Raw genomic sequence first — 20,268 nt, 5'->3', positions numbered from 1 at the left:
CTGGTATCTCTCCCCTTCCAGTATTCTCCCCTCACCCACCTTGAACCCGCTCCAGCACTGACACCGGTATCCGATGGGCCGGTTCACGCAGATGTGCTGGCACACCTGGTGCGGCTGGTCACACTCGTTTACACCTGTAAGAGGGGAGGGAGGGCGATCAGAGGGAATGTCGCTCGCAGCCACGGGGCAGCCATGTCTCGACAGGTCACGTATCACTGTTTATGTCGAATAGCTGACAAATTAGTCATAGCAACGCACTGTTACATGGTAGCGGCAAAGCCCACAGGATACCGCTTATTACATCAAGGCTACATTATGCACATTGCGACAACAATGCTACTTGTTACTGCTACTTCTCTGTCTTCCCTACTCACCCTAGGAGCCCGTTATTATGCCGACGGCTTTCACCCCCCCCCCCCTTTCCCGTTCCGGCACTTGCCACCCCATTCCACCCTCTTTCCGGGCTGCCGACTGACCGCAGAGCTCCGTCTCGTCGCTGCCGTCGCCGCAGTCGTCTCTGGTATCGCACACCACCGTGTCGTTAATGCAGGCGCCGTTGGCGCAGCGGAACCGGTCACTGCCGCCGCAGCTCTCCTCGGCCTCGTCACTGGTGATGCCCGGCTCCGGCTCAGAGTCGACGCTCTCTGGAGAGAGGAGGGAGGGGTGAGTGAGAGGGAGGGAGGGGGAGAGGTGTGAAAACCCACGGGCGGTTGACGGGACCCCTGTCCCGAGACGAAACACGGGCATGTCAGGCGATACCAGGCTGCTGGAAAACAGAACACATAATAGAGGGGGACGTCTCATCCCAAAACATGCCAAAAAAAAAAAAACAACATAAAAACATCCCAAAACGACTACAAGTCGTGACTGAGCCATTGTCCCGCCCGCAGCTCTGTCGCTCAACGATTGTCGTCCCTGTAACAGGCGACTGTAACTGCCACACTCGGCGACTGTCGCCGCCAGTATGAGCAATTGTTGACCCCAAACGCACTACGATAGCCCAGCTGCAGTCACCGTCACTTACCACAGACGGAGAACATTTCGTCGCTGTTGTCGGCGCAGTCGTCCACACCGTCACACACAGATGTCTTGGGTATACAGCTGAAAGACCAGACTCACGGTTAGCCGACGGCCCCTGAACACCGCAATTACGGGTATCACGTGACACTCAGCGCACACAGGGTGCGCTGAGTGTCACAGACAATATCTAGAGGTCATGATATTGAAAATTGACTATAACATCGTGCAACTGCACAATGCACATATAAAAAGAAATATCGGTGTGCCAGTGGCAGCGCGTCACTCACAGTCCGTTGACGCAGCCGAACTGGTCCTTGGGACACTGCTCGCGCGCGCACGACTCTGGCTCGTCGGTGCCATCAAAACAGTCGACCAGGCCGTCACAGTAGGCGGAGCGAGGGATGCAGCTGGGGGTACACAGAGGGCGGGCGGTCAGCGACGGTCAGCGAAGGGGAAAGGGTGCTTCACGGTACTTTATAAACATTCACATAGAACGCCTTCAGTCATGTAGCAAGGGACCAAGTTACCTCCATGAGTGGTCGAGACTGCATTTCAGCAATGCCTCGAGTAGCGACAATGACGAATACTGAGCTTGAGAGTACCGAGAACGTCAAGGAAACATAGCCCGCTCGGCCAATCAGGCATCCAATACGAGTTTATCAAGCACCAAATGTAGCTTACAAGTTGATATCCTTTACGGCAATGAGTAATGACAATACAAATGATTGCGATACAGTTCGGTCACCGCAAAATGCCATCACTCACCCGCCGGAGACGCAGCGGAAGCTGTCGGCGTCACACTGGAGCGCCTCGGCGCCACAGATCTCCTCCTGTTCGTCATCGCCCACCTGACCGGGCCCGTGGCAGTCACGGTCACCGTCACATAGCCATGTCTTGGGGATGCAGCGGCCCGAGCTGCACGTGAAGTGGTTCACGTCGCACGTCTTGGTCTCTGGCGATGGAGCAGGAGGAGGGAGAGGAGTCAACGGCAACTCACTGCACTCCCACGGTAACTCACGGCAATTGAATGTCCTCCACCCCCCCCCCCATAACGCACTACACTCGTCTGCCTCCTTCGCGGTAACTTACTGGTGTATCACCCTAGGTAGCTTTCTACACTTGTTTGCCACTCCTCACCACGGCAACTCCCTACACTTCCTACCCTCCCACCGGTAACTCACTGCACTCGTCGGTCTCGTCGCTGGCATCTGAGCAGTCGGGCTCTCCGTCACACTCCCAGCTGGCAGGGTAACACTCGCCCGACGTACAGCGGAACTGGTCGTGACGACACGCGTCCTGCTCTGTGGAAGGGGACAGCAGACATCGTCAACCGGGGAAAGTGTGAAGAGTGTGACAGTGAATGGGGTAGAGATGGAGGGAAGGGAGAAGGTCAGAGAGAAAATAGGAGGGGAGATGGGCCGTAGAGAGCAGGGAGGTGGAGTGATCAGGATGCCAGACACAAGTTACAAGTAATTCTGGGCACAGAAGCACATCCACGTCACCAGCTGGACCTAACATGTCCGAGACTTTCACACAATCAATCTACCCTCCCTCCGTTCCAAGTATGTCCAGTCTCCGCTCTACCGGCCTGTATCTACCCTCCCGTAACCTCGCCGCGCTCCCTCCTATCACACGCCAATGTCCTCGCCTCTCCCTTTTCCGCACCCACGCCCCTCTTTCCCGTCTCGCGCTCGTTTTCCCGCCACTGGATTCAAACTATCGCGTTTCACTTCCAACGCCCGTTTTCTCGCCTATATTGCCCCGTATCCGCGCCCAGCTCATTTAGTCTCCCCTCCACTCCATCCGTCGGCCCGTCTCACCACCCCACACTCACCACAGCCGAGCTCGTCGGAGCTGACGTGACCGCCATCACCACCGGGCGCGTCGTCACAGTCGTTGGCCCCGTCACAGCGCCAGGCGTCCGGAATACAGGTGCCGTTCCGGCAGTGAAACTCGCCCGGGTAACAGTCGTACCGCGAGTCTGTGGGCGGGAGGGGAGTCAGAGATTTACAGAGGGGAGATCCTACCACACATCACTGGCATTTGGAGAATACAATGCTTAGACATCACCCTGACGACAGTTGACTTCACGGATGACAGTCTTACGAGTATTCTATGAATTCACCTATAGTTTAGCCACAGATATCAATTGATGACTTACCCGTTACGCTGAACTACGCGGCAGCCGATTGAGCTTTCAAAGAAAAAACTTAGTAGCTACTTATTGATGAGACATTGTAGTCTAAGCAGCATTCAGTCACTTCAGTCCCTACCCCCATGCAATCTTTTTTTCCGTGCGACTAACTATTCCTATTTCCATTGTCACCATACATTTCCATTCCACCTCTCTTTCTCATGAGCTCCAATGTCCTCGCTTCACCCTTACCCCCAGACTCTCACCCACCCTCACAGTGTTGACCCGGGTATTATCACGCTGAACCTCCCGCCACTGACCGTGTATGACGATGCCGGTGCAGTTTTGCTCGTCACTGTTGTCCCAGCAGTCGTTCTCTCCATCACACCGCCAGCTCTCCAGGATACAGGCGGTGGTCGTGTTACACGGCACCATCCCCAGAGTCTCCGGCTCCAGAGCGTCGCCCAGGTCAGCGTCCGTGCAACGCATCGGCGCTGAGAGAGGAGCTTTATCGTCAGGACCGGACGGGAGAGCGAGACAGGTCCGATGCTAAGAGCGACCGACAGGGTAAAGTCAGGCCGAGGTCGGGACGGGCGGGCGGACAGGCCGGTTCAGCGCAGCGGGCCTACCTCCGACTGTCCGATCGGACTCTTCTTGTATCAGGTGAACTTGCTACAATTCATGGAAACAGTTCTGATACCTCGTATATTTTCCGGTTATGCTGTTCAAGATCCCCATTTGACCACTCGAAGTTCATCAGCTATAACAATTCCAGTTAACCTGGATCTTGCAGGGGCGTCAACTACGGGACACACCACATCACACCATAATAACAATTTAAACATACATGACTGGAACATAGACAGTTTACCCAGTTTGACATACAGTTTACCCTCCCTGCTTGAGTATGTGCAGGTCCAGCCCCCTCAGCCATGACTGTACACTGTACAGGGCTGATCCTACCCTCTCCGCCTCCATGCTACTCCCACTGACCCTCCCGTCGCCATCTCGCCGCTTCACTCACGGCATCCCATTTCGTCGCTGGCGTCCTCGCAGTCCTTGTAGCTGTTACACCGAGCCGTCGGGTCGATACACTCTCCGGACCCGCACTGGAACGGCGGAGTATCGCCGGCTCGGACCTGACACGAGCACGGCTCGTCACTGAGATCGGCGCAGTCGCGCAGGCCGTCGCAGCGCGCCGAGACGGGCACGCAGCGTGCCGCGTCACACTTGAAGAACCCGGGCGGGCAGGTACGGTTCGCCGCTGCAGGAGTGAAGGGGGGGGGGGGGAGTTTGTGAGAAGCGGTGTGCGTTGGTGAAGCCATGGAGTCATTGGGGAGGTCTACCATCAGACCATCCTATCATAAGGTAGACCCTGCCAACCAGCCCCACCCCGCCCCTGAATAAAATTGGGTGTCAAGCTTCAATGGTGTGTATATATGCGAAGTGATAACGATAATAACTTACGGGCGGACCGAGGGAAAACGGGCAGTCCTGTAGCTTCCAAGCCATGCGCTGGCATACCAGTCGTTTACATACCAGAACTTTGTTTATCAATTTGTTTGTTTATTAATTTGTCAATCAATTAGGTTTATCAATTAAACTGCAGTCACGCCCGTTTCACTACTGACCGCAGTCGCTCTCGTCGCTGCCGTCGGGACAGTCGGTGACGTTGTTACACGTCATCTTGTACGGGATACAGCGACCGTCACCGCCGGCGCAGCGGAATGCAGTCGGGTCGCGGCAAGCGGCCGGGTCCTCGCTGCGAGAGCAGTTGTGACCTGCGGCAGTGGAATGACGAGGGGACTCAGATCAGATACAAGCCGCAGCGAAGGGCTACATAGAACAGCTGTGACCTGGGAATATTACTTTCAGTAATGACAAAATCCCTCAGTGTCACTACCTCGGCTAAGTTACTGATCACTGCTGCAACCCCTTCCTCTAATTTGATATAGTTTTCGTCTCTCCTAAACTGCCTGAATATAGGTACCACCCTCTTTAGTAACCCTTCCAGTATGAATGCGCACTACTGCTCTACCAAACTCCCTTATTTTTCCTCTCACATGGAGCGTTAGAATCACAATATTCTTCATTCCTCTCCAAATCACTCTGCCATCACACCCCATCTCTCCCTCTCTTTCCCTCCCCGATCGTACCCCGTCCCACTGTGCTCCCTCTCTTCCCTCTCCCCACGTATCGCCACGACCTACCGTCTGGCAGCAGGACGCGTCCGTCGGCACACCGGCACACCACCTGACCGTCGGCACCGAGCGTACACAGGTCACTGCAGCCGCCGTTACCGGGAGAGACGCACGGGTTCGACGGACCTGTGGAGAGGGGGTGGGGGAGGTGTCATACAGAGGGCGCAGGGAGAGTCGGGAGGCCTAGTGATGGACAAAGAAAAGTACAATTTGTGTTCGGAGCAAACAAGACGTGATAGGGCAACAGAGTACCCACGGACGGGGCAGTTGGAAAAAAATAATCAGCGAATAATCAGCCCAACTGCATCAAAATAGAAGCAAGAAGAGAAACGAAAAATTGTTCATCCATTCCTTAACTAGCTCGCCCAGTCTAGCTGACTCCAAATCGTTGGACAAAAACTCGAACCACCACCTGTCCTATATCCAGTGATCCACCCACCAACACAACTACCGATAAGCCCGCCCGCAACCCTGACAGCTGCCCCAAACTGTCACCAAACTAAAACCACTACCAAGTACCACCCTCCCTCCACCCGTCCAAAAGTCAAGTAACACTTACATGCAGTGGCCTCCTTGCTCACAGCCACAATCCCCATCGGTTTGGCCATGTCCTTGAGCAGAAACGTGGCGTGTCGGCCGGTGCGTTTCTCGGCGCGACCAATAGCCAGGTGAACCCAATCAGTCCAGAAGATATAGTCGCCGAACACAGCCAAGTCGAACGGGTGCTTTAACACGCCAGAGACAACGATCTGCCGACGACACGGGGAGGGGTGGGGGCGGAAGGGTGTCAGTGGGGGCAGAGCCACGACTCAGAGGGCGGGTAACTCACGCTCGGGTCAGTTAGTAGGCTGTCTCCATGCTCGCTAAAAGCGAGTGCTCAGAGTCGGATTGAGTCATCACGGAGCTGACACGTTTTATTTTATATTCGGCGCTGCTAAGTACTCTCGGTGTGATGTATTGTAGTGTACAAATATTAAAAAAACGATAATGTCAGTGCATAACGCCAAATTGACATGGCTTCATGTGGTTATGCTTTACATCTGAGCTATAGGCAATCTATCAGGTAGCTCGATACGTCTTTCGAATATTCAAATGAACACAATTTTCTGATCTGCCATACACCAGCATTGCAATCACCTAGCATCAGTTATTTCTGCTCACATCTGCACAGCACAAGACGTACCGCTTCCTCCCTCTTTCCCCGTCCCCCGTCCCGCCTCCCTTCCTCTCCCCTTCCCCCTCTCACCTCCCGGTCGGTACCGTCCAGGTTGGCCCGCTCGATCTTATCGAAGCGCGCGTCGGTCCAGTAGAGCTTGTGCGCCGTCTGGTCAATGGTGATGCCGTTAGGCATGCGGATATCGGTGTGGATGATGGAGGTAACGCCGTACCCAGAGAGCTGCGCGCGCTGTACGCTCGGCGCCTGAGAGTTCCAGTTCGTCCAGTACACACGCCTGCCGCAGAGTCAGAGTCAGAGTCAGAGTCAGCGTCGGTATCGGTATCAGGGTGTCGGTGTCAGTGTCAGTGTCAGTGTCAGTGTCAGTGTGACAATGCCAGAGTCAGTGTCAGTGCACGCTACACAATCGGCCCGAAGTTAGTCCTTGGCGGGAATCCAAAAGAGCTCCTCTACAAAGGGCACGCAATGAGGCAGAGATAGCCTAAACTAGCCGGGTACGTTTTGCATTGTCAGTAATCAGTCTAGCAAATATGCAAATGACGATGCGTCTCCACCCCCATCCCCTCCCCAAGTCCCCACTCACCGCCGTTGTTGTCTCACCTTCCTTCCCCCTCCCGCCTCCGGCCGCCGCTGTTACCCCCCGTCTCACCGGTTGCAGCTGTCGATAGCGATGCCGCGCGGCTTGTCGTCCTGTCCGAGCGGCACCAGCAGCTGCGGACGACTGTTGGCGCTGCGCACGCTGATCCGACTGATAGAGTGCTCGCTGCTGCACGTCCAGTAGATGTCGCCGTGCACCGGCTCGAACGCCAGACCCTCGACCGTGCCCTGTTCTGCGCTCAGAAACGGAGGAAGGGAGGGATGGCGGACAAACTGTCAGATACGGAGATACCGAGGCTTACAAAATGCCAACTGACTACCTTAATTGTTAGATTAAGTGAAAATGTTGTTTTTACTCATTTGTGTAATATGAGTAGAACATACATCACATTAAGCAAGCATAATTAAGCTAAAAACCTTCAAGAGAAACGGAGGTAATAACTGATTAAGCGAAAATGATTCGCTCGAAAACCAAACTCAAACAGCCTTTAGCATTCACCAGATAGGGCAGCCTCCACCGAGCATCAGTGGATCGTTCGTACTCACGATCTGTGATGATCTTGTGGTTGGTGCCGTTGAACATGACGCTGTTGATGCTGCCACGCATAATGTCGGAGAAGAACACCGTCCTGGCTTCGTAATCAAACGCCAGGCCGATGGCCTGCCGCACAATATCCTTCGAGTCGATGGCCGGGAACGGCCGCGCCCCGAACTGCTCCTCGAAGAAGTGCAGGCTCTCGATGGCGGACGTGCGGGAGAACATGAGGAATTCGTCGTGCGGCCGACAACCCCGTCCATCCTCTGCCAACCTCCCGTGCGCGCACTGACACCGGTAATCGGTCGGCCGAGCCGCCGCGCCCAGGTACACGCAGATCTCCGAGCAGAAGCCGTTATCGTCGCCGCACGAGTTGATCTCGGCTTGGCGCTCCTTGCTGTACAGCTGAAGGTCCCGCACGCGTTTGAGACCCGTGTGTATCGTCTCGGCGGCGGTGAGGTTGTTAACAGACGCGCGCAGGATGGCTCCATCACCCACAGCGCGGTCGGCCCAGTAGAGCATCCCTCCTCCAACCGTGATAGCCATCACACCGGCCACCGATTCTCCCTCGAGCAGCGTCTCGAGCACCGGCGGACTGCCCGTAGCGCCATCCGTGCGGAACCGACCAATCTTATCAGCTCCCGAGAACAACCAGTACATGGTATCAGCGCGTACGTCAAACGCCAGGTCGATACTCGATTTCCCTGGCATCCAGGCGCCGAGCTTTACCATAACGGTCCGGTTGTCGCCGTTTAGTAGACTCGTCTCCACAACACCGGAGCCGGCCAGACGGTTGGCCCAGAAGAGGCGGCCCCGCGGGTCGAAGCAGATAGCGTCCACGCGGCTGAGGTTGCCGCGCGCCACTACCCAGGAAAGGGAGGTACCGGCACGCACTGCGCGGATCGAGTCGGTAGACGATTCTGACCAGTACGTGTTACCTGTCAACGGGGAGCAGAGAGATGCAAGGGTCAATGGATTGTCTGGCAACTCAGGATACATGCTGGTAGGCCACCGAGTCAGCCAACAAAATGTTTCTCATTGAACTCAGCAAACATGTACCGGATAGCCGGCATGGCCATAATCACTGTAATCATAATTACCATAATCGGAACATATTTTGTCAAGGTGTTGAACGAATTCGCAAAATATTGCACTGACAACCCGTCCGCCTCACCCACCTGTGACCCAGTCGACGGCCAGGCCGGTGATCCACTGTGATCCCCGCACGTCCTCCGCCAGTCGGGTCAGGTTCGATCCGTCCCGACTGATGGTCAACAGATGGCCCTCCGTCGGACCGCCGAACGACGACGACGCACCGCCGGCGTCGTGATCCACCCACACCAGTCGCTGACGGTGCGCGTCGAAATCAACGGCGTCGGCGACGGCCAGCGTCGGGAACGGCGGCAGGACCGAGTCGGCGGCGGCGCCGGCGGTGGTCGGCAGGCCGAGGATGCCGCCCATGCTGGCCACCAGCAGAAACTCCGAGTCGCCTGGCCGGCACAGGACGGGAGGGGCGCTTTGAGAGGCTGCGGTACGGGCGTGAATCTACGACTCCAAAGTGCGGCTACAGTTCAGCGCGGAGAATTCCAGAATGACTGTAGTAGAAAGCAGATAAAACGTGGGATAATGATTAAATGAGCATGTTGATAGCCGGACCGGTCCCCTAAAACAGCTGGCAGTTTTGGAGCCGTAATAATTCAACTGAATATAAAAATATCACACTGATAAGAAGTTACGGCCTGGGTTCAATGTGAAGATTGAAGACCCCATTGCATAATTTCCCAGACTTTAACATCCGGACGTCTCACCGTTGCACGTTTTTCCGTCTGGCTGCAGGCTGAATCCGACGGCGCAGCGGCACCGGCTCTCCGTCTCCGACACGGGGAAGCAGAGGTGCTGGCAGCCGCCGTTATTGTCGCGGCACGGCGGTGAGTCGCCCTCGGGCTGTTCCTCCGGGTCGTATACGGTTAGAGAGAGAACCTCACCGTCGGAGAACGCTGGAACACAGGAGCACAGTCAGGGGAACCCTCGCTGTTGAGCGCTGGAACACGGGAGCACTGACAGGGGAACCCTCGCTATTCAGTGCTGGAACACGGGAACACGGTCAGAGAGAGTGCCTCGCCGTCAGAGAACGCTGGAAAACACGGACAGGGGAGCAGCTCGTCGTTAAGAAACGGTGAAACACGGGAGAACAGCCGGAGTCGCACTCTAATAGGTGACTCGTATAGTTAGTAGCTAAGGGCGACGCTTACACTCCGGTCGTAAGACAATCATGATGGGAGACTGTATTAAAACGTTTTTGGTGAAAGTCTTCTGCTGGTTAAGGCTCAAAACAGTCATTATATCCAGCTCACTACCTAATTAATTGCCTGACTGCTAGTCAAAAACATCAGCCCCAGGTTCTCAACGGCCGCCTGGGCCCATGTCACCAGCCGACGGCATATCCTATAAAAAAACATGTTCGGGTAAGCCCACTCACCGGTGCCGTTCCTCAGCGGCCGTTTATCCTTGCCGCTCAGTTCCTCCACAGAAGCTACCGTGCGGGTGGTATCGTCAGCAAAGTACAGCCTGCCGCGGTGCACCGTGATGGCACCGGGCCGGGCGTCGCCAAGCGGTACGCGGCCCGGTCCTCCGCTCAGCTGGTGGCCCGTCGGAGGCGCCAAGTCCCAGTATCGCACCTCGCGCTCGGCTTCGAGCCAGAAGAGCAGCCGCATCCGGCGGTCCAGGCTCAGAGATGTGATGCTGATCGGGTGTGTGAGGTTCTCCCAGAGTACAGTTATGTTCTCGCCGGCCATTGTGGCCTGCATCACCCTGAGAACCGAGGACGGAGACGTGAGTCCGGCGCCAGGCTCGGGGGCTAGGTGACGCACAGTTATTCAGTGAGAGCTACGCGTCCGCGAAGAGCTGATAAAAATACCCGTACCTAGCATGCGTCATTGGTTTTTCAGGCTGACGGTGTGTCACCGAACGTCCGGACTGGATTCAATATAAGGAAGATAACTTTCACGAGGGTCACGATACAGTTAGACTAGAAAATGAAATACACGTAGAATATAACCAAGTAAGATTAAGGTATTTATAGTCACCGTGAGATTACCTAGGGAATGATCCAAGTCTAATCACATTATTTAGATACTCCTCACTCCCTCCAAACAAAAGAAGTTATAGGAGAGTTAAGAAACAGACAAGCATGTGACAACCAAATGAACGCGCCATCTCAGCCCTCTCGCCTCCAGTGCGGCGCAGCCCACCTGCTGCTGGGTCCCGTGTTTCCATTGCTGGTGCTGATGTAGTACATGGTGCCGGTAGTGGGGTCCACCTGGAGGTCGGAAAGGTGGCCGCTCTCCGACGTCAGTAACACCGTGTACAGTGCTCCCTGTGGGCAGGAAAACACAAGGTGAGATACAGCAGCATCGTGTACAGCGCTCTCTCTGAGCACGAGGGAAGAGTGAGAGCGACGGCAGTTGATAGTGAGTGCTGCTGCATAACATTTGTGTGCTGCAAAGTATTGGCACAAAAAAAAAACATAGAAATCAATAATTATGCATCGATTAAAAAATCGGTCGCCACAGCAAATGGTGATCCGTTGCAACAAACCATTTCGTCAAAAGTTACAAAATACCGGTGTACCCGTAATAAAGCCTGTACTGGCCAGGCAGCGACTGTAGCCACCGAAGCGGCTAGCTTCACCAACCACAACCAAAAATACGGGAAGATTCCGAACACTTGTTAGCATCTAGCTTACGTTGTGTTTACTATACACAATAGTAATGTCGACAGAGCCGAGACGAGCCGCTGGAGGCGTCGGATCACCATACCTGTAGATTAGTGGCAGCAATTTGCGATCCCGTGGCCACGAACAACACGTCAGACTGCCAGTCTACGGCCACCCCCTGTGGGGAGCTCACTGTTGGCAGGAGAGGGACAACACGTCAGACTGTCAGTCTACGGCTACACCCTGAGGGAAGGGATAAATCACTGGCAGGGGAAAGAGCATGTTCGGCAACTGACACAGGGTAGGGGATGGCATAACACGTCAGGCTGCCAGTCCACGGCTAGGCCAGGCGGGAGCTCATTGCCGGCAGGGGGATGGAGAATATCCCATCACTGGCACAAGGTAGAAGACCCAAGAGGGTGGAGGAAAGAGGAAAGCGATTCACGTGAATATGAATGTCCCAACACTGAAAGGTCGTACCTGAAAAGGCAAAGCACTCGCTACCCATGTTAACGAACAATACAATCAGTATTGCAATCAGTATACGATAAGTTGACTCCAAACGCTACGCTAAAACGATCAATCCGACGACGTTTTCTAGCAACTCGAATACCCTAGTTGCCTTATCTACCTACTATCCCCTGCCCTGCCCTGTCCCTTCAGCTCCCTGCCTGCCTACCTACCTCCCTCCCTCCCTCCCTCTCCCCGAGTCCCCTCCCTCGCGGTCTCACCAGCCACCAGAGTCTCGGTGGGCCCGCTGATCAGGCTCTGTCCGGCCACCTCCGCCGCCCGGTCAGCCCACACCACCAGCCGGCGCCGCGCGTGAAACGCCACCTGCACTGGCTGGCGCACGTGCGGCTCGGCCACACGGGGCACCACGTGGTAGAAGCTCGAGTCCAGGTCGACGCCACGCACGTTGTCCTCCAGACCGAGAACCAGGATACGCTCGTTTCCTGTCGAAACGGACGGGCGCGATGAATGGGTAGCGTAGCTCAATACTGAGCAAAACAACGCCAACAAGCTTGAAAACACGGTTTGAAAATAAAAAAAATGGCAAGCTTTAATAATAAAGCAGGAGGTGCCACCACCACCTGAGCCATAAAGTTATCTATACAAATGCGAAAGGGCATAATTAGCTGAGGTTCTATCCCGATAACTAAGGCAGCGCTTTCAGGAGTAGGTACTGTAAGTACCGACACCCCTAGAGACTCATAAGTGAGCACTACCAAAACCATCGCCATAAAAATGTCCAGTAATGTCAAACCACATACTTCCCGAAATAAAATTTTACTTATCAATTCAGACAGCATCCGAAGAACGCACACAACAGAAAACTCTATTCGGCGGATAGCACTGAGCAAATTTCGTATCCTACACCAAAGTACTTAAGTACAGCGTGGGATACGAAATTTATCCAACACCAATCCTACACCATCCCACCCCCTGAGCTAACTCACTGATGCAGTTGACACCGTCCTTGTCCAGTTTCATCAGGTGAGGACAGTGGCACTCGTAGCCACCCTCTGTGTTCAGCAGACAGAGGTGAGAGCAGCCACCGAAGCGGCGACCGCACGGGTTCTTCATCGCCGGCTGACGCGAGCTGTGCAGGATCTTCACATCGAACGGCTGCGTGATGGTCATTTGGACAGAGTCGACGTCGCTGCCGTTCCACTTGTTGGCTCTGAGAGAAGAGACGGGGTGAAAGTAAGGTCGCAGGGCGGTGGAGATGACCACAAGACAGCCTGTGAGCCATCTATAAACATCTAACATCTAACAAAGAAACATCAACATCTAAGAAGCAGGACATGACGTTGGAGACGCGAATGATAATGAAACTGGCTTGAAATTACAAATGTGTGTAACTAGCATCGATGAAGAATTGCTGAAACACACAAGCCGGCAAGGGGCAATAGGCCAGTGGTGAGACTCAAGACCACTTCTCTCCAAAAAGATGGCTACCAGTCCCTATGGGGCCATCATTGGGAGAACGTCTACGTCTGGTCATTTGGACTCCCGCATCGTAAAATCCCGTCCCTGCTTCGACCCTCACCATCCCTTCCCTCCTCTCTCCTTCTCTCGTCGCACCTGACCACCGAGTTGGTCCTCCAGTCTGTCCCCCGACCCTTGTAACCCATCCCACCCTCCCCTCTCCCTTCCTCCGCGCACCTGACGACCGAGTTGGTCCTCCAGTCGGTCCAGTAGACGTCGTTGCCGAACACGGTGACGGCGAACGGATGCTCCAGGTACGAGTGGTCCTTCAGCACCACGCGGCGGTCGGTGCCGTCGTAGCGGATTGTCTGCACCGAGTCCAGCCTGCCGCCAGGGAACGGTCATGGGTCAGGTCAACGGTCAAGGAAGGAGACTGAAAAATCGGCCGAAGGGGATAGGCGAGTTGGCAAAAAGGAATAGAGGCAAGAAGCACAGAGAATGTACTATGTGAGTTTAGACAAGAATCGATCATATCGAAAACCACAGCAGGTTACACGGCGATATATGGGACAGATGAAGTCAATCATAAAGAAACGCTGCCGTATATCATCAGTCATCACCCACGCATCACACATTGTTTATCAAAAGGTAATATTTACGCTGTAATCTCCCTATATTTTCCCAATTACGTACTTGGCGTCCGCCCAATAGACCCTGCGCGCCTCGTAGTCCAGACTGAGCCCGTTGGGCCAGGCGCCGGCGGCACTGGCGTCCGCCTCATAGACGACGCGCCTCTGTCCGCCGGCCATGGAGGCGGCCTCGATGCGTGGACGCTCCTCGTCCCAGTCGGTCCACATCAGAATACTGCGGGAGCGGAGGGAGAGGGGGTTAGAAGTGAGCGTGAGGGAGGGATGGTGGCCCGCTAAGGCAGCCTACATAGACCAACTTACGACAAAGAACACAGAACCACACAGTGCACACATACCACAGTTATACACAAGCTGACACAATCAATGGACACAAAGGCAAGAGCACGCCGTAAAGATACGCGCGGAAATAAGATCTACAGTGCTGGTTTTACGTTGCATCCCTCCAGGCTGCCCCCGACTCACTCCCCGTAGGTAACTCAACCTTCTCTTTCTCACCCATCGCGCGGGTCGAGCGCCAGAGCTCGCGGCTTTTTCATGTTGCCCGCGACGAGCGCCTTGCGGAACCGTCCATCCAGTCGGGCCACCTCGATCTGCGAGACGTGCGACTCGACCCAGTAGAGGTTGTGTCCCACCCAGTCCACGGCCAGGCCCTCGGCGGTCACCAGGCCCGTGGAGATGACCGCGTCCACGTCTGACAGCACTGAAGGACAGACGGGGGGGGGGGAGGGTGGTCAGCCATTGTAGCCACCGACCAGGGCAGGTGCTGGGTGTATGGGCATGCCTTGTGATACAGCCTGGCTGAATGCAGCCGCGATATGGATATTATCTTAAAAAATGCTACAACTTTTGTCAACTAAAAACAGTGTGGAGTAGACAGAGTTGAAGCTGGCACTGTGTCACAAAAAAACTGCACTAAAGGCTGAAACAGACTCTTTCCGCATTCAGGAAGCCGCATGTGAGAGCCTAGTTATTCAAACACATTATAATTCTTCCCGCATCAACCGCATCCGGGAGGTGCGTGCGATTGATGCGAGCGTGCTTCGATGTATTTGAATAGGCTCTCGCATGCGATTTCCTGACTGCGGAAAGAGTCTGTTTCAGGCATAAGCATTCTAAACATTCGCAATGCCAATATCAGAACCGAAATGAGGCAATTTGCTCCTCCCTTACCAAACACCTGCCCGATACCGCCTCCCCCCCCCCCCCACACACACATACAAACACATTCAGAAATCAGAGGTCGCTCCCTACCCTCAGCTTCACGCGACTCACATCCATTACTGAGCGTGCCTCGGAAGATCTTATCGTGCGTGATGTCCGACCAGAAGACGGTCAGGGCGCCGTCGGTCGTGCCGTACAGGTAGTCGAAGGCGATGGCGTTCTTGAGGCCGGAGAGAGCCGAGGTCACCTTCAGCGTCCGCAGCTGGACGGTGCGCAGTTCGAACCGGTTGGAGAACATCAGCAGCGGGGGCGAGTCGTCTGAGGCAGCGCGGGCGGGGGTGACGATGGTTAGGTGGGGTGTCAGGGCCGCGGGGTGGTAGGTGGGGAGTTTCTTTTTAGTAAACCCCTTCTTCTATTCTTTCTCATTCCCTCGAGTCATCTCTTATCCCTCTCCTATCTGCATCCCTTCCCCTCCCTATCTCCTTCCCTTCCTCGTTCTCCTCTCTTCCCTAATTCCTCATTCTTCGTCCCTCCCTTTCCTCAGCAATTTCCTTCCCTCATTCCTTCCCTGTCCTCGTCCCCCTAACTTCCTTCGTCACTATCCCTCCGTAATCCGCCTCCCTTTAATTATCCCCTTCACGCATCCCAAGCGCTTCCTCCCATGTCCTCATCCTCTCACCCTCGCTGACACAGCTGAACCCGTCCCGATCCAGCCGGTAGCCCTCCTGACAGCCGCACTTGTGTCGGTGTCGCAGCTGGAAGCAGAGCTGACTGCAGGTGCCCCAGTCTTCACACGGGTGGCCATCCGTACACGATCGGCCGTCATTGGCCAGCCGCTGACCGCGGGGACACACACAGGCCGGTCCGGACGGAGTGGCCACACACTGGTATTCGCAGTCCGGGCATTGGGACGGCGGCGCGCCCAGGTCTGTGGGAGGGGAGGGGTATGTCAGTGGAAGGAGAGATCAATATAAGGCACGCAGTTATGCGCACAGTTCACCATAGATACAGGGATAGGAAGAAATGTCGCACGAAATAAGCGACGGGTAAACTGAGGGCCAATCAGAGAAACACCGACAAGATTCTAGCAAGGTCTCATCTCAAATATTAGGAGAGGGAACTCAACAGTAAACAGATAACAGCAAGGGCCAACACTACTCTTTGGCGTATGACTGAATCAATGAGTAAGTGAGTGAGTGAGTGAGTGAGTGAGTGAGTGAGTGAGTGAGTGAGTGAGTGAGTGAGTGAGTGAGTGAGTGAGTGAGTGAGCGAGTGAGTGAGTGTGAGTGGCTCACCGCAGAGGAATCCCTCGTCGTCTCCCGACTCGCAGTCGGGCCGTCGGTCGCAGACCTTCTCCAGGGGCAGACAGCGGGTGCCGTTATCGCAGTGGAAGTCCGGCTCCGGGCAGGCGACCACCGGCAGCGGACAGTCCTGTCAGAGATCAGATCAGTTACCCTAACAGATCAGGTACAGTAGCATAAGTACATGGCTCCTAATACAACCATAAGTACAATTCGTAAATAGTTGTATAAAGTTCCGTGCAGATAAGACCAGGCCCAGTCCAATACATGTATGATCGTCGCCGGCCAAAATATGCAAACATCAATTTCTCATTACCTACTTCATCTGTCAGTGAATCCTGAACTACGGGATAGCTCAGATTTCACATACGGCCAACGTCCCATTCATACTATTCATCAACTCCCAGAGTACCCCTCGGTCTTTCCCCTCTACGCGTTAACCGTTTAGCCTCCCCTCCCTCCCCACCCACGTACCGCCTCGTCCGATCCATCACCGCAGTCCCGTTGGCCGTCACAGCGGTACTGTCCGGGCACACACTCTGAGCCGTCACTGCACTGGTGCTCTCCGGGCGCACAGGTGGTGAGACAGTCGGCTTCGTCGGAGCCGTCCGGACAGTCAGCCTGGCCGTCGCACACGGCCGTCCGCTGGACACAGATGGCGCCGCCGCCGCACGGCACCAGGCCCACAGCGGCGTTACCTGGCGGAGGGGGGATGTGAGCTGTACATACACAGATGGCGCCGCCGCCGCACGGCACCAGGCCCACAGCGGCGTTACCTGGCAGGGGGATAGATTATAGGGGAGGGAGACGTGAGCTGTACATATACAGATGGAGCCGCCGCCGCACGGCACCAGGCCGACAGCGGCGTGATAGATTATAGGGGAGGGAGACGTGAGCTGTACATATACAGATGGAGCCGCCGCCGCACGGCACCAGGCCCACAGCGGCGTTACCTGGCGGAGGGGGAGGTGGAGGGGGAATGTGAGCTGTACATACACAGATGGAGCCGCCGCCGCACGGCACCAGGCCCAGAGCGGCGTTACCTGGCGGAGGGAGGGAGAAGGGAGGTGTGAGCTGTACATATACAGATGGAGCCACCGCCGCACGGCACCAGGCCGACAGCGGCGTTACCTGACAGGGGGAAGGAAGGGCGACTGTGAGATGCAGTGTGAGACGGATGTATCAAATGCGGATGGTGTTATCACTACAGCTTTCTCCATGCTGCATCATAAATACATGTAAATGCTGACACACGTCTCACTAATCCCTCAAATTTATCACCAAATCACGAGCTCATTCACTCAGAACCATGCTCACTCATCCACCCAGCCCGTTATTGATTGATTGATTTATTCTGAAACAGAGGGTTGAGGTGTGGAGAAGGCCATACAGATCTTCCCCTTTACTGATTCATTCATTCATTCATTCATTCATTCATTCATTCATTCATTCATTCATTCATTCATTCATTCATTCATTCACTCACTCACTCACTCACTCACTCACTCACTCACTCACTCACTCACTCACTCACTCACTCTCACTCACTCACTCACTCACTCACTCACTCACTCACTCACTCACCCTCCTTTGTGTCGAAGCAGGGCGCCAGCTGCGACTGTTCCCGATCGGGCTGGGATGTGACGCAGGCGACTTCGTCCGAGCAGTCTGAACACTGGCAGGTACCGTCGCAAACCGCCGCGGAGGGAACGCACACGCCGTCCGCCGGACAGTAGCTCTGTCACAGAGAGAGACAAGGGTGAGAGGGGAAGAAGCGTCCAATGAGGTGTCTACCTGAATCCTCCACAGTGTCCATCCCCTCAACCTGTGTCCCGCCAGTTTCCCTTACCTCGACCTGCGGCCGGCAGATATCCCCACAGTTCTGCTCGTCGCTGCCGTCGCCGCAGTCGTCATGGCCGTTACAGACCAGAGACCACAGCCGGCAGCGGCGGTTGGCGCAGCGGAACTCGTTCGCCGTACAGTTGCGGTACTCTGTGCGCGTGCAGCGGGACGGGACGGGGCGGGTCAGACTCGGGGGAAGGAGGTTGGCAAAGTCATGTGCTGGTCATGTGCTGGTCACATGCAGCTGACCATATCACTAAGTTTAGTTGACCATATAAAGTTTAGGATTGAAAGGGCCGCTGTGGGGAGGAGCTGAAATATTTTTCGGAGCGTTTCGAGTTGTTCAATAATATACATATCTGTAACTGGTGAAATTTATACGTTTTCACCGTATAAATTTCACGTTTGCGCTATTCACGCATATGACTAGGCAGGAGTACGAATAAAAGCAACCATGTTTAGACAGCTGCACTCCTTCGATCCCCCTATTATGTCAACTGTGACACTGAGTGCAGTAGACAGCAATCACAGCCAGTGTGTGTGTGTGTGTGGGGAGGGGGGGGGGGAGTCGTCGCACTGCCGTCTCTCGTCCCTGCTCTTCTCCCATCGCCCCTGCCCTAGTCCCCAGCACTTACTGCAGGTGGGCGGCTCATCACTGCGGTCTCCGTGGCCACAGTCGGACGTCATATCACATACCCAGCTGTTGGGAATGCACCGGCCCGACTCCAGACACTTGAACCGATCCGGTCTGCCGGCATAAAGGTTAGGTTAGGGAGGTTAGGCACAATGCGCAACACAGAGGGGAATCAGGGCGCTGTTACAACCGCGCAGTAGTCGCGTTTTATTTGTACATTAAAACACGACGCTTAGAAACAGGGCCACATTGAATGTGCTGTTCAGAAGTTACATCTAAGGAACTATTCCAAGCTGAAGCGTTACTTGCTAGTCCACATGAATTATGCCTGAATAAATTACGCAGTAGATTAGAAAAATAGCTTGAGCACTATTTCCATGTGAACATACGCTGTCGATAGATTTCCCTCTATGATACGCCCTCCCGACAGCTCCCCAGACCGTCGTTATCAGTATCTACACTATACTCTGCCCTCCCGATGGCTCCTAAACTGCTGTCCATACACTACTCTCTACTATCTGCCCTCCCGGCGGCAGTTGTACTCACCCGCAGGTAACGTTGGCGCAGCGCTCTGCCGACTCATCACTCGCGTCCGCGCAGTCGGCGAAGCCGTCACATACCCAGGCGCTGGATACACACTGGAGGCCGGGTCCGCCGGAAGAGGAGGCGGCCGGGCCGCAGCGGACGCTCTCCTCGGGGCAGGTGGAGTTCTCTGAGCGGGGCGGAGGGGAGGGGCTGAGCTCAGCGACAAACACAACGACTAGCGCAGGCGTAACAGCGGGATCGGAGCGGGTCAGAACACTGCGACTCAAGCAGTGCGACTCAACACAGCAATCAACACAACAACCACACACCAATAGCTGCAGAGTGGATGCCGCCAAAGACAGAATTACCACGAAATAAAACTAAAGAAGGTCGAGTGTTTAGCCTTTGAGAGCTCTTCACTACACATTCTGGGATATGGGCGTGCCCGCAAACTGCATCACATTGAGCTCAGCGACAAACACAGCGACTAGCACAGGCGCAACAGCGGGAGCAGAGCCCCGCTGTTGCTCCACGATCTCTAGCAATTATACTCCCGGTTCTCCTCTGCAATCGCTTATCTCCGTTATACTCACGGCACGGTCCATTGACGTGGTCCTCGTCTGAGGCGTCCTCGCAATCGTTTCTGCCGTCACATACAAACCTGGCAAAGCACACAGAGAAGTGGGGGAGGAAACCAGCGAGTTAGGAAAGGCGACATCTGCAAGCAGGCACCCCACCCGCAAAGATTGGAAGCACCTGCAAGCACCTCCCGTCCAGAGCCATTACTTCTTTTCTCATTCCGTTCCAATCCGCTCCGCCCCACAAATCCATCCTGCACCTATCCCTTCAT

General features: G+C 55.1%; 1 protein-coding gene across 1 annotated transcript in view; it reads right to left on the bottom strand.

Moving 5' to 3' along the window:
* LOC122378856 (prolow-density lipoprotein receptor-related protein 1-like) overlaps positions 1 to 20,268 on the bottom strand; it is a 143,406-nt gene that overhangs the window by 60,001 nt on the left and 63,137 nt on the right. The window contains exons 18-51 of the mRNA XM_043360445.1: positions 20,012 to 20,079; positions 19,440 to 19,605; positions 18,895 to 19,007; positions 18,267 to 18,409; positions 18,002 to 18,155; positions 16,892 to 17,115; positions 16,412 to 16,547; positions 15,796 to 16,044; positions 15,228 to 15,434; positions 14,451 to 14,655; positions 13,999 to 14,169; positions 13,543 to 13,689; positions 12,834 to 13,057; positions 12,108 to 12,329; positions 11,480 to 11,568; positions 10,913 to 11,037; positions 10,141 to 10,472; positions 9,470 to 9,658; positions 8,840 to 9,151; positions 7,673 to 8,599; positions 7,179 to 7,359; positions 6,602 to 6,806; positions 5,915 to 6,104; positions 5,365 to 5,481; positions 4,786 to 4,935; positions 4,179 to 4,418; positions 3,475 to 3,648; positions 2,855 to 3,001; positions 2,202 to 2,321; positions 1,786 to 1,972; positions 1,308 to 1,427; positions 1,025 to 1,101; positions 477 to 644; positions 40 to 134 (exon numbers count right to left, since the gene is read on the bottom strand). Of these exons, the coding sequence (XP_043216380.1) occupies positions 40 to 134; positions 477 to 644; positions 1,025 to 1,101; positions 1,308 to 1,427; positions 1,786 to 1,972; positions 2,202 to 2,321; positions 2,855 to 3,001; positions 3,475 to 3,648; positions 4,179 to 4,418; positions 4,786 to 4,935; positions 5,365 to 5,481; positions 5,915 to 6,104; positions 6,602 to 6,806; positions 7,179 to 7,359; positions 7,673 to 8,599; positions 8,840 to 9,151; positions 9,470 to 9,658; positions 10,141 to 10,472; positions 10,913 to 11,037; positions 11,480 to 11,568; positions 12,108 to 12,329; positions 12,834 to 13,057; positions 13,543 to 13,689; positions 13,999 to 14,169; positions 14,451 to 14,655; positions 15,228 to 15,434; positions 15,796 to 16,044; positions 16,412 to 16,547; positions 16,892 to 17,115; positions 18,002 to 18,155; positions 18,267 to 18,409; positions 18,895 to 19,007; positions 19,440 to 19,605; positions 20,012 to 20,079 (6,574 nt within the window). The remainder of the gene's footprint in view (positions 1 to 39; positions 135 to 476; positions 645 to 1,024; positions 1,102 to 1,307; positions 1,428 to 1,785; positions 1,973 to 2,201; positions 2,322 to 2,854; positions 3,002 to 3,474; positions 3,649 to 4,178; positions 4,419 to 4,785; positions 4,936 to 5,364; positions 5,482 to 5,914; positions 6,105 to 6,601; positions 6,807 to 7,178; positions 7,360 to 7,672; positions 8,600 to 8,839; positions 9,152 to 9,469; positions 9,659 to 10,140; positions 10,473 to 10,912; positions 11,038 to 11,479; positions 11,569 to 12,107; positions 12,330 to 12,833; positions 13,058 to 13,542; positions 13,690 to 13,998; positions 14,170 to 14,450; positions 14,656 to 15,227; positions 15,435 to 15,795; positions 16,045 to 16,411; positions 16,548 to 16,891; positions 17,116 to 18,001; positions 18,156 to 18,266; positions 18,410 to 18,894; positions 19,008 to 19,439; positions 19,606 to 20,011; positions 20,080 to 20,268) is intronic.

Source organism: Amphibalanus amphitrite, unplaced genomic scaffold (assembly GCF_019059575.1).
Source record: "Amphibalanus amphitrite isolate SeventyFive unplaced genomic scaffold, NRLGWU_Aamphi_draft 000066F_arrow, whole genome shotgun sequence".
Classification (NCBI taxonomy): domain Eukaryota; kingdom Metazoa; phylum Arthropoda; class Thecostraca; order Balanomorpha; family Balanidae; genus Amphibalanus; species Amphibalanus amphitrite.
This window is presented reverse-complemented; position numbering and strand designations above follow the sequence as displayed.